Source organism: Corythoichthys intestinalis, chromosome 7 (assembly GCF_030265065.1).
Source record: "Corythoichthys intestinalis isolate RoL2023-P3 chromosome 7, ASM3026506v1, whole genome shotgun sequence".
Classification (NCBI taxonomy): domain Eukaryota; kingdom Metazoa; phylum Chordata; class Actinopteri; order Syngnathiformes; family Syngnathidae; genus Corythoichthys; species Corythoichthys intestinalis.
The window spans coordinates 14,550,861-14,564,331 of NC_080401.1; the positions used below are offsets into that span (position 1 = coordinate 14,550,861).

The 13,471-nt window shown below is 37.6% G+C and overlaps 1 protein-coding gene across 4 annotated transcripts in view; it reads left to right on the forward strand.

Moving 5' to 3' along the window:
- The window catches only part of fbn2b (fibrillin 2b), a 139,099-nt gene that overhangs the window by 69,450 nt on the left and 56,178 nt on the right, over nt 1-13,471 (forward strand). For 2 of the 4 annotated variants that reach the window (XM_057841188.1, XM_057841189.1), the window contains one exon: nt 3,653-3,778. In XM_057841188.1, the coding sequence (XP_057697171.1) occupies nt 3,653-3,778 (126 nt within the window). Of the gene's footprint in view, nt 1-3,652; nt 3,779-11,328; nt 11,461-12,166; nt 12,311-13,471 lie in introns of those variants that run through there. The other 2 variants (XM_057841192.1, XM_057841190.1) reach the window with 2 other exon arrangements.

A 13,471-nucleotide genomic window follows, 5' to 3' on the forward strand; every position in this document is an offset into this window, starting at 1 on the left:
TTGAATGTATACAGTAAATCCGTCTTGTGTCTTATCTTTCCATTCCAACAATAATTTACAGGAAAAATATGGCATATTTTATAGATGGTTTGAATTGCGATTAATTACGATGAATTAATTTTTAATCTGTAATTAACTCGATTAAAAATTGTAATCGTTTGACAGCCCTAATTTTTTCTCTTTATTCTACATATTAGATTTTACTTTTTTTTTTTTTTTTTTTTTTGCCAGAGACGCCAACAGTGGCTCAACTAGTTTCACCAATGAGACGTCGCAACAATAATCATGACTCCATTAAACCAATGAGACAAATTTGCCGTTCACGTGGCGTCTTTAAAGCATCGTAAAAAATGAAGTACTTGACATAGAGCACCGCCGTCAACATGAGTGGAAAGAACAGATTTTAATCTCTGTCCAAGTTTTTATTTGACACCAATTGACCACGGAAAACTGGAGATCCTTTTAGTTTCATAATAGGAAAGAAATTTTCTCTACTAGAGGGCACTCATCCGGTTTGGACGAATAATGCTTCATTTCAGTTGATTTTTTTTTTTTTTCTCACGTTGGAATTCAATGATTTCTTTTTTTGGGGGGGTATTTATTTCATTTATTGTGGTTATTTTATAGGTTATAGTACAGTAGAATAATAATAGTTTATGTGGATAACTTTGTTCTGAGAAAAAAATACCACTGTCAAAAAAATCAAACATCATAAGTAGTTACCCTAAATGTTACTCATTACTTGAGCATTCTTTTCATCAAATGCTGTTTTTACTTGTACTTGACTACATTTTTTGGATGACTACTTTTACTTTTACTTTTAGTTTAATATTAGTTTGAAATAACGCTACTCTTACTTGAGTAAGATTTTTGGCCACGTCTGGTATCACCTCATCAGTTTAGCCCAAATGTTGACCTGATTACAGCATTCAGCAATCAAGCTATGCCTACAATTCCCCGCAAAATACATTTCCCCGTAATCCTAAGTCTACAAACGCATTTTCCCTAAAATTCATAGTCAAACTGCAAATTCTTTCTTGTCTGGAGAAAGATTCCCCACACAATTGGGAGCTGAGTCCATAATGAGAGACACAGCTTTAAGGGGATCCACGGATAGAAAGACTTGTAGTTATTAAAAGATAAACATTATTATGAGTTGAAATAATTTGATATTGAAACATCTCTTGATGTTTTCGTTTTTATACAATTTGAAAATGAGTTTAACTAGAAGGTCGCCATTGTTGTTGACATCGCAGGGCGGTGACGTCACATGGTTACGCTGCAGGGCTTCCAGAGTATGATTCCAGCAACATAAACATGTCATCTGTTCAACCCTATCAATTTGAACCCGAGGGGAACATTAATGAGCATGACAGCACTGTCGATATTTCACAAAATGACCAGCAAAAACAAAATGAACAGGAAAAACGGGATGAGACGAGATGACAGTAGGAAAAAAAAAAGATGGTCTGACAAACGTGCTACAAGGGGCGAATTTGACACCCAAAGTGCGCTTTCAGCTTGTTTTGTTTAGATGCATAAAAACAGAACATACTAAAGATGCCTGAAGAAAATACTTAAATGTAGTAATATCAACTAAGGGTGGTTTAAATATGCTACGTGACTAATGTGGTCAACAGATCAACAATCTGCTTTAAAGCTACCACAAGAAAACACAATGCTTAAAAGTAAGCGAGGGAAACACATGCAAAAAGTGTTTTTTAAGGCAATGAAAAGGTAATAAAAAACTCAATAAAAACACAAATAGTAAGTAGTCGCCACTTTTAACCGATGAGTGCATGTGTTGGATGTCTTGCCGCGTTGAAGGACTTGCAGTAATCCGGTAGAATTCGTCAGGTGACAGTGAAAATATACGTCATCACCCGAGCGTCCATTGCGTGCTTAAAACATGGCCCCCTCCAAAGGTCAAAACATGTACTAAATATGATAGATTTTGAAGTCAATGGCAATAATTCAGGATTTTTAAACAACATATTTTAGTACAAGAAAACAATTCAAAAGTCTTCAAGTCTGAGGTTCTCTTTAAAGAAGAGAGAAGAAGACAAAAAGTACATCTTACTTGATCACCGTATTGGCCCGAATATAAGACGGTGTTTTTTTGCATTGAAATAAGACTGAAAAAGTGGGAGTCGTCTTATATTCGGGGTCTAGACATTATACCCATTCACTACGCTAGATGGCGCCAGATATCAATTAAGCGAATGCTGATCTTGAGGAGTAATGTTCTGTCATGACAAATCTCAGCTACTCTCAAGTTTAACCAGTTTGCATTATTTTATTGCAATGTTTTTCCTTATTCAGATTTGTTTCAAGACTACAGTTACAGTTAGACCTCACTTTGATGGTTAATGCAGTTATTGCAGTTTTGTTGTTTTATCACAATAGATTGGTTTATTTACATTTCAAAAACCAGAAGGCATGCATTTACGAATGTGATTGCACTTTAGTTTACATATTTAAATGTTTAGATATTAAGATTTGAATGAGGCAAAATAACATGCTTTTTCTCTTGAATATATTGTTATAATCATTTGTTTCAGCTGTACTGTAATTATTTTCTTTATAAAAATTAATTTGGTGTTCAAAAAGTCTTTTTTCAAACTTGAGTCTTGAAAAAGAAGGGGTCGTCTTATAATCAGGGCCGTCTAATATTGGGGCCAATACGGTATCTCAAGAGTTATCTTTTTTTCAGAGCTGCCTTTGTTAAGGTCTAAGTTTGTAACCCTCGACAAAGGTGACATTGGGCTTCTTGTATGACTTCAGTTCAGCGTCATTTGACCTTAGAGGTTTTACTTCACAGAGATTTCAGATAGAAAGCTGAAGATAAAAATGAATTAAGAAGAGACAGAGTGTGCATCCTACAAAAAATGTTTTCATCAGATGGGAATTAAACTTCTGGAAGGGCTTAGTCCACCCAGAATTATATGCACAGAGGTATGCATGTGTCAGCCCAATATCATCTTGTAGGTTAAACAAATTCTTATTTCATTACGGCAAATACATATGCTTAAGTCACCAAATCACCAGGGAGTCTTGAGTGACGGCCTGCTGGAACCACTACAAGGTGCACGTGACCATGAATCCAAATGTAAGGAGTGTACTCCAGACATAATCAGGGTGTTGGCGGCTACATGCGTGCTTTGTTTCTCGCACAGAAGAGCAGACAGTGTTATGCTCAAGTGGAGCAGAGGTTGAATGTGTTCAGGAGATTGAAAACAGCTCTTTAAGAGTCTCTACGCTGCACATACTTAAGCGTCTTTGGATTCTGAAGAGCGTTGAGGGGGAAATAAATCCACTTAGTAAAAACGTGTATGCACGCCGTTACACTTATTTCCCAAGAAGCCCGCCCCTGCTTGTATCTTCAATACTGGGAAAAGTGACTCACTGTGAATTCTGGGAAAGCTTTACATTTAATAAAGACATTTCCTGTTTAAACAAGCTCATCTCGGAAGTTACATCACATTCTGCTTACACTTCCATTGTAAAATCTTTAACTAAACCAACAAAATGCTGATAAAATGGCCATCTGAAACAATTTTTAAAGATATGTGTTTGATAGGTTGCATTACAGTACATTACAGAACAGAACTTTTAGCCTTGTTTTGACAAATTCTGCCTCTTTTTCCGGTAGATGTGGATGAGTGTCAAGCAGTACCAGGGCTTTGCGCTGGAGGTAATTGCATCAACACTGTGGGATCCTACGAGTGTAAATGTCCCGCTGGCCACCGTCAGAGCGAAACTAGTCACAAATGTGAAGGTGAGTCTGGTCTTAATCATCTTTTATTTTAGATTTTTCTGTTTCAAATAAAAAACTACACTATTCAGAAAATGCAAGGGTACAGGTTCACTTGGGGAAAGCTCAGTAGTAATTTTCTGCTCAAGACCATGTCCAAAAGCAGACCACGGCCATGTGTACACCTAGCAGTATTTTTTTTTTTTTTTTTAACCGATCCTGCCCTAATACGTCAGGTAAAAAATAATTACGTCCACACCAGCACGTTTGTAGAAAAAAAAATCTACCACAGCCAACCGCATTCATTCATTTTTTAGTATATTCAGAACAATGCGGGAAAAATAATTATCCCTAATACCCCCATCCTTCGCATGTGTTCTTCAATATGAAGCACTGCAAGAGTTTGCAAATAAATGGAAGCAAAAAAGCACCTGTCTAATTTATTCCAAATGTAAACATTGGTCTCATGTGTGACGTAGGGACAAAATTTGTCACAGTCAGTGACATTTCCACATTTAAATCTACGGTTATCAGTGTCCACATGATGGTGCCACAAAAGAACAATTCATTCAAACATCTTCACTTTGGGCGCAGTTTTCAAAAACCCATAAACAAATCTGCATGTGAGTGTTAATGGAAGGCCAAACCGTAGATAAATTCCTCTTTTTGCCAAATAACCTGCTACGTGTAGACATGGCCCATGATTTACCTGAAACCAGAAGCAATTTTAGGGGTGGGGCAACAGGGGCACTGGCTACACCTCGATATTTGAATGACCCATGAAGTGCCCCGATTCCCATGGTAGCACAAAGCATGGCAATCAGAGAATCCTTCTTTTCTGAAGTGAGAGAAAGTGAGGTAATGCTGTTTCTAGAATATGTTAAATATTAATGCTGCTTTTCGTGTTTAAAGTGGCTTTTCAAAAAAGTGAATAAAATTAATGTTCCGTGTATTTCATCCTTACTTGCACACAGCATGATTAAATACAATTCGTTGCATACTTTACACTTCCATGAAATTGCCCACCATAAGATGCAAATTTATATAAAAAGAATGTCAATCGTTTGGGCTTCATTTGTACTGTATATCCGAGTGGGATAACTCTGACTTTCCACCCTCTGCCAATGCAGCATTAAGAAATGGGATGGCTCCAAGTGATGTCATCACTCGAAATTAATATCTCAATATCTATGCAGCACAAACGAAAATGTTTACAGCTTAAACGAGCACAAATGAATGGCAACATTGTGGTTCCGTTCCGCCGTAGATGGGGGGCTGCGTGACGTCATCACTAGAAAATTCAAAGTATGATATCTACAAAACCATTGCGGCACAAACAAAAAATGTTATAGCACAACAGATTGACACTGTTTGTAGCCATTTTTAATCAAAATGGGGGGCTGGCTGACCACAAATCGACCTTAAAAAGAATTGTAAATATCTAATATAAAAACGATAGTAGCACAAAAAAAATTTTTTACTGCACAAACGTAGCGCAAACAATTGACATCATTTTTACAGTGGATGAATTTTCGTCTAATGAGGGGCCAACTTTATGCAGGTAAACTACACTGGTTTGCTTGACAGTATCAAGCAAAGATGTTTTTATCGCCACATGCAAGATAATCTGCGTAATGCCGTGTTGACCAAAACAAACTCTGAACAAAGATTGCAGTGATACCTGAGGGTTACATGTGGCCCCACTCTTGGCCCGTTTCAGAAACATCCTAGAACCGTCACTGCCTGAAATCTAAATCACATCTGAGTGGCCCTTCTCAAGCAATGGTGTGTTGTTACTTTATTCCATTGTGAAGCCGTTTTTAACTCTGATATATCAGCAACAAATGCATAGGAGTAAATGACTTCAAAAATGTAATCAACCACATTTATAGTTGACATTTATGGGAATTTTCCAATATGGAGAGGGTTAACATTACTGTTTAACAGTAGAATACTATAGAGCTAAATATTAACTCAACTGCCGATTATATTTTCAACAAATCCCTCACAATAAATTATAAATGGCCACCATGACAACCCAAAGAATGTCTTCCAATATCCAATACCTTTTACTTTAAACGGCAAAGGTATGCTACTGTACAATTGAGAAGAATTGTAAATTAGATTCTATGCTTGGAAAACTGCAGACTAAAATGTGACCTCATGCTACGGATTAAATTTGCTTTGCATATGCACATCAACTGACACATCCAAATGCACACACAACCACACACACATTGGATTGGATGGAATTCTGTTCCAGTCAGTTGACATTAATTCCACTGAAAGAGACTCACATTAGACTGCTGCACAAACTGAATATCTTCTTTAGCATGTAAAAAAAAATGTTTGAGCTGTTTGGATATTCTTCTGGCATGTGCAGAGGCGCCTGAAGACTTTTCCTTTATCTACCTGACATACACCTGCCAAAAATTGATGTGTCATGTCAACGTTCATCGTCTTTGGGTACTCCAGTTTCCTCCCATATCGCAAAAATATGCATGGTAGACTGATTGAAACGTCAAATTTTCAAATGGTGCGAGTGTGTGCATGAATGGTCGTTTGTCTCTGTGTACAGGCAAGCATATATAGTGGTATGAAAAAGTATCTGAAGATTTTGGAATTTCTGCCATTTCTGCATGAAATCACCATCAAATTTGATCTGACCATTTTCAAAATCACACAGATGAAAAAACTGTGTCTGCTTTAACTAAAACCACCCAAACATTTATAGGTTTTCATATTTTAATGAGGATAGTATGTAAACAATGACAGAAGGGGGAAAATTAAGTAAGTGAACCATCACATTTAATTTTTTGTGGCCCCCCTTTGTCAGCAATAGCTTCAACCAGACGCTTCCTGAAGCTGCAGATCAGTCTGGCACATCGATCAGGACTAATCTTTGCCCATTCCCCTCTACAAAACTGCTGTAGTTCAGTCAGATTCCTGGGATGTCTGGCATGAATTGCTGTCTTCAGGTCATGCCACAGTATCTCAATGGGGTTCAAGTCTGGACTTTGACTTGGCCACTCCAGAACGTGTATTTTGTTGTTCTGAAACCATTCTGAAATTGATTTACTTCTGTGTTTTGGATCATTGCCGTGTTGCAGCATCCATCCTCTTTTTAGCTTCAACTGTCTGATAGACGGCCCCAGGTTTTCCTGCAAAACATCCTGATAAACTTTTGAATTCATTCTTCCATTAATGATTGCAAGTTGTTGTGGCCCTGAGGCAGCAAAACAGCCCCAAATCATGATGCTCCCTCCACTATGCTTCACGGTGGGGATGAGGTGTTGATGTTGGTGAGATGTCAATGAATAAATTTTAATATTTATTATTATTATTATTGTCTTAAATATTCTTGCTGTTATCTCAAGTATTATAATTGGTTTGTCTATTTTTTTGTTTTGTTTGTTTATTACCTTTATTTTCTCATGTCCAAAATAAAGCATTCTCATTCATTCTCATTCTCATTCATTCATGTTTCATTATTCCTCCACACATGACAGTTAAATTGTATTACTCCCAAACAATTCAACTTTGGTTTCATCAGTCCACGAAATATTTTGCCAAAACTTCTGTGGAGTGTCCAAGGGCCTTTTTTGCCAACATTAAACGAGCGACAATGTTTTTTTAGACAGCAGTGGCTTTCTCCGTGGAGTCCTCCCATGAACACCATTCTTGGCCATAGTTTCACATATAGTTGATGTGTGCACAGAGATATTGCACTGTGCAAGTGATTTCTGTAAGCCTTTAGCAGACACTCTAGGGTTTCTTTTTACCTCTCTGATTATTCTGCGTTGAACTCTTGGCGTCATCATTGGTGGACGGCAACTTCATGGGATTGAAGTAACAGTGGCAAACTCCCTCCATTTGTAGACAACTTCTCTTGACTGTCGATTGATGAACATCTAGACTTTTAGAGTTGGTTTCCAGCTTACCTTAATTGCAGGTCTTCAGACAGTTCTTTTACCGAGCCATGGTACACATAGGACAATACTTCTCATCTAGACAATTCTTACCAGGTGTGTGTTTTATAGTTGGCAGGGCAGCTTTAACCCACTCATCAGTGATTGGGCACACATCCGCCTTAAGTTGTTTGGTAAAATTTGGTTTCAATTACTCTTCAAATCTCCTTAGGCACAGGGTTCACTTACTTATTTTACCCCCTTCTGTTATTGTTTGCATGCTATCCTCATTGAAATATGAAAACCTATCATTGTTTAAGTGGTTTTAGTTAAAGAAGTCACTGCTCTTTTCATCTGTGTGATTTTGACAAAGATCAGATCACATTTGATGGTGATTTTATTCAGAAATGTGAGAAATTCCAAAAGGTTCAGATACCTTTTCATACCACTATACAGTGGTACCTCGACATACGAACACCTTGACACACGATCCTCCGATGTCCTCCTTCGACATCCGACATAAAATTTGACTCGTCATTTGTCTCGACATATGAGGACATGCTCGAAACACGACAATTTACAACAGTGTCGGAATTTTTCTATTTTTCCCGCAAGATTGCAGCACATCATTTTGTGTTGTCAGAGAATTCAACATGGGTCTTAAGAAGGTTAGTGCAGGTGAGGAAAAAGGAAAATGGTGACGCTTACCATTGGAATTAGGATGGAAATGATAGAAAAATATGAGCTTGGTGTGGACGTCAGTGAACTGCCTTGCAATAGGTCTACGATGTCAACGGTCCTCGTCCGACCGCCGTTCACCAGTCTTTATTAGTTAAGGTGACAATTATTGTAACATTTTCAAGGAAATTGCCAGCTTCATCAAGTTTTTAATCAGTTATTTCCGAATTTGTGCAACACAATACAACTACTGTCCTCCGTAGCCGACGCCAACAACAACAGAACATGAAAAGAGAAAGTAAAAGCTTCCGACCCTAATCCACTCTAATGCACCTCTCTCACACAGTGCGTTCAGGAACAGCATGCAAAACACAACCACCCCATTAGAACCCAATTCGGTACATTATAATTATTAGTATTATTACTCCGATTTGTATTCATAATTTATTTGTTTTGCTATGTTTAATTGCTATTTGTAATTGTATCTGCAGTATTCATGAAGGATTTAGCATAGGTTTTTGTGCTGCGGAACAAATTAATGGAATTATAATGTATTCTCATAAGAAAATCCTGCTCGACATAAAACCCTTTCGACTTACAAACCAAGTCCTGAAACAAATTAAATTTGTATATCGAGGTACCACTGTATTACATTTCATGCCTTTGAGCTTGTTAGAATTTTCAATTGTATCTTGTATTGTGGCCACATGAAGTGCATGCATGTAAGTACATCTTAAGATGTACTTCCCAAATACAGTTGAAGGCTGAAAGAGGAAAAACATTTCAAACATTAAAACAATTGTGCTTTATCAGTTTAAAATAATCAGCATGGTCTGAATACAAACAATCAACCTCAGTCCTCTTGGGTTGAGCAGTCATTTTTCTGCCTTTCTAAGCATATGTTGAGAGCCTGACTGAGGTTTTGAGGCAATTTAGATAAAGTGCAGTTAAAATGTAAGATGTGGGTGTCTGATTGTTTTGGCACAACAAGGCACCTGGTTTTTACAGTCTGCTTTTAGTTGAGTCTGTGCTTAACATTTTTTTTAGCCTATCCTTCCATTTCCCCCTCCATAAGTACAGTATTTTGGGTCCCAACCAGCTGTTGGTTTCTTAACAAAAGAACACTTTCGAAACGTTTAAGTTACACACACCCGTCACTCTCAGCTTCTTTACCGCTTTAGTATTTAGATTAGATGAATCGATGCATAATGGCTAAATTAAACAAAGTTTTTCCCACATACCTTCCTTACACACACACACTAACCATGCACATTACACCAACTTCAAAAGGAGTTCGTCCTCACTTTGTGGTTTTAACAGTCCTATAGGTTTTTTATTTTAGAAATTTGAGTAGGCGATATATTCTCATAAATTATTCCAGATATGACTGGATGATTGTCAATTTTTTTAACCAGTTCAACAAGTAATATAGTGACAATTCATCCACAAAAATCACCCATTCAAATGCAATAAATTGTTATTCTTAAATAAAGCACAGACTATATTAAAAATAATGAATTTTAAAAAACACACAATGCATAACCAGTCATTTGAAAGCTAGCTAAGTGCAGAATATGAAATAGGTGAGAAACCCAATGCCATTTTTTGTTCTCTTCCAATTAGAGCCTATCAAAAGTGTTTATTTGATCCAAAATGACAGTCATCTTGTCCTGCAAAGTACACGTTAGCAAGTTTGAAGCCAAATTATTTATTACCAATCAAGTTTTTCATAATGTGTGTCATTTTAAAGCTATTCTTAGTGTAGAATCTGAAGTATGTGAGATTAACTTCAGATATCTTGATTTACACGTTGAACATGACGTGCATTTATATTGCAATGTTTATCGAAAATATGTTCGCTAACCCACTAACCGTAAGCTTTACACTCCGTTTTTTTTTTCTCTTTCATCATGCATGTGGTGTCAGTAATGTTTTTTCTTTTTTTTTCGCAACATTTGCAAATGCTGTAAACCAGCATTTTTTCATGTTTGAGGTGTCACCTTGTAACTGAAATTTTGCGTTTGAAAGAAGCCAATGTTTTATAGATGGTTAAAGTGGTTAGTAAATTGTCCTTTTTCCATTAGCCTCAATGTAGCACTGCTAACATTTTACATTGTTTAATATAGATGTGTTTCCTTATTTTGTACTTCTGAACTTTTATTCTTCGGCGTGCAGACCAATAAACATCTGTGAAAGGAACTGAAGTCTTATATGCAACTTACGCGCACGTGTACCGAGTTCATGCAGCACACACAAATACACACACGCACGAGGCGATAAATCGCAGCTTGGAAAATTACCACCCTCATTTTTATTTACCATGCGATAAATTCACTTATTGCATATCGCGACAGGCTTATTTTAAGTTATTAAATATTTACGGAGATGTGAGTGGAGTAGCCAGAAATTGTTACTTTAGGATAATGTGACTTCTGTAAAAGTAAAAAGTAGTCCTCCATATACAGTACTTTAGAAAAAGTAAGTACTCAGTGAAAAAACTGGAATGTCATCAGACCTCTTTGATATGGTGCATGAACATCAAAGTTTTTTTTTTTTTTTTAAAGAAAGGAATATATTTATCTGTAAATTGAGCCAAAATAAATTGCTAAATAAATTCTATAATTAGATGCAATTTAACTAGATTGATGTTCGACAGGTGGATTCACCTACTGTACTGTTCTCTAGGTTCATACCGCTGGTCTTAATGCACGAATCAGATTTTTTCGTGTTTTTCCGACTCAAGAGTGGCATTAACTTGACGGTGTGAACGAGAAAAGTCGCACAACAGTGGACCATTTCAAATCCAATCTAGGTCACTTTCGTATGTGGTTAAAATCTGATCTGGGCCGCATTTTTCCAGAATGTGGCTGTGGTCTGTACTGTCAAGTCCTCCAAATAGTGAATTAATGCAGCAATGATGTCAGCAAAGAGCGAGAGAGACAGGGCCCTATGGTGGCGGTGCAGCTGTGCATTAGCGTTAGCGCCTAGCTTGAACGCGGCTTTTGGGTAAGGGGCGGGCATGACAACAGTCATAAAAAAAATAAAAATGGGTTGAGGATTGTTCCAAATAAGCAATATTTCAAGATTGCTTACACGGCCGGGAGTCGGGGCAAACTGTCCGTAAGTGTGTGTGTTTGCGTCATGTGTAGTCATTTGTTTTGATGCTCCTGTGTATACGGAAGAAAGAAAGTAACAAAGAAAGGAACAATGAAAAAAGTGTTACTTAGTAGAAGCGAGAAGTATCTTGCATTAAAATCTTACCAGTACCAATACGATAAGTTAAGCAACTATAACGGAACATATGTAGCTTTTTGCTTCTCCCTTGGTGACTTTGAACCTTGCGTTGCGCACTTAAACACAGTCATTCTGGAACAGAAAATAGACTTAAGTCAAATGTTTTCACAAATTTCTAACGAACTAAGAAGTCTAGTTCATGCCTTGATGGTTTGATTTGTGAATGAAAAGTTTTGCATCAGGATTTATCCCCATTTTGTGTAGATTACAGTAAATAGTCCTTGAAAAAGGCACTGACACACACAGACGCAAGTCCTATGAACCACGCAGGCACTTAAGCTGTAATTATGCCCCTCAGCGGTACAATAATTGCACATGCATATAAATAAGTGGCACACATCATAAAAATCTGATACAGCGTGGAACTTGACTTTGGGTTTTCCCGCATGAAGCAACAAGAACCGCTCAAGCCCAGCCCTGAGTGAATAATAGTCAGTTAATGTGGTGTCATAAAGCATAGCACACATAGGTGGGGCCCCTCCACACTGTGCTTTGGTACTCCCAGAGGTCATTGCCATTTCTTTGGGGTTTACTGAGTTCTTCATTCCTACTATATGGAACTTTAATTGAATTAGCGGCTGTATATTGGAAGAGTCTTGAGTTTGTAGCCCTAATCCCTCCTGAAGAATAAAGACATAATTGCTTGGATGACTTCATGCACTGATTGTTGAATGGAGTAAGTGAGTGATTATTTGGTTGCGGTTAACAATATTTTATGTAAGTGTCAACATGGAATGGAATGGGTACGTTTGACGTAGTGACCTTTTTCTCTCCCAGGTTGTGTCCTTCTCAATGAGTTTTGAATGGTTGCAACTGGAGTTTTCTGGTTGTCTTGGCGCTCACACTCATACCTAGGGACAATAGTTGGAGTGTTCAATAAGCCTATCATGCATGTTTTTGGGATGTGGGAAGAAACTGGAGTACCCGGAGAAGACCCTCGCAGGCACGGGGAGAGCATGCAAATTCCACATAGCCCGCGATTGAACCCTTGATCTTAGAACTGTTGTGCATGTTCTCTATAATGTTTGTTCTTAAGCTCTGATACAATAAAAATAATCACTAGAAACCGCAATTACTCTGGGGCTTTGCTATGGGGAGATACAGATCTTCGACCCGCCCAGGTTGATTTGGCGACATTTCGGAGACAATATCAGATCACTTCCTGTATATTTGGGGACATTTTAGGGACATGTATTATTGATATCAGGTGACTTCCTGTTGATTTGGGGACATGTCCTATTGATATCACATCACTTCCTGTTGATTTGAGGACATTACTGGGACATGTTCTGGTGATATCAGGTCAATGCAATTTAAATGCCCTTGAAAATGAATGGGAAATTTGGAGGTACATGGCTGTCAATGGTATCGACTTATATATGCATCAATGGAATCAAAGGACATTGGCATCAATAAAATCGACATACATGGCAGTCAATGGCATTTGTGTACATAGGTGTCAATGCAATGTAAATGCCCTTGAAAATGAATGGGAAATTTGGAGGTACATGGCTGTCAATGGCATCGATTTATATATGCATCAATGGAATCAAAGGACATTGGCATCAATAGAATCGACATACATGGCAGTCAATGGCATTTGTGTACATGGGCGTCAATGCAATGTAAATGCCCTTGAAAATGAATGGGAAATTTGGAGGTACATGGCTGTCAATGGCATCGATTTATATATGCATCAATGGAATCCAAGTACATTGGCATCAATAGAATTTACATACATGGCCGTCAATAGCACCCGAGTACATGGGCGTTACTGCAATGTAAACACCATTGGAAAAGAATGGTAAATTTGGACGTACATGGCTGTCAATGGCAT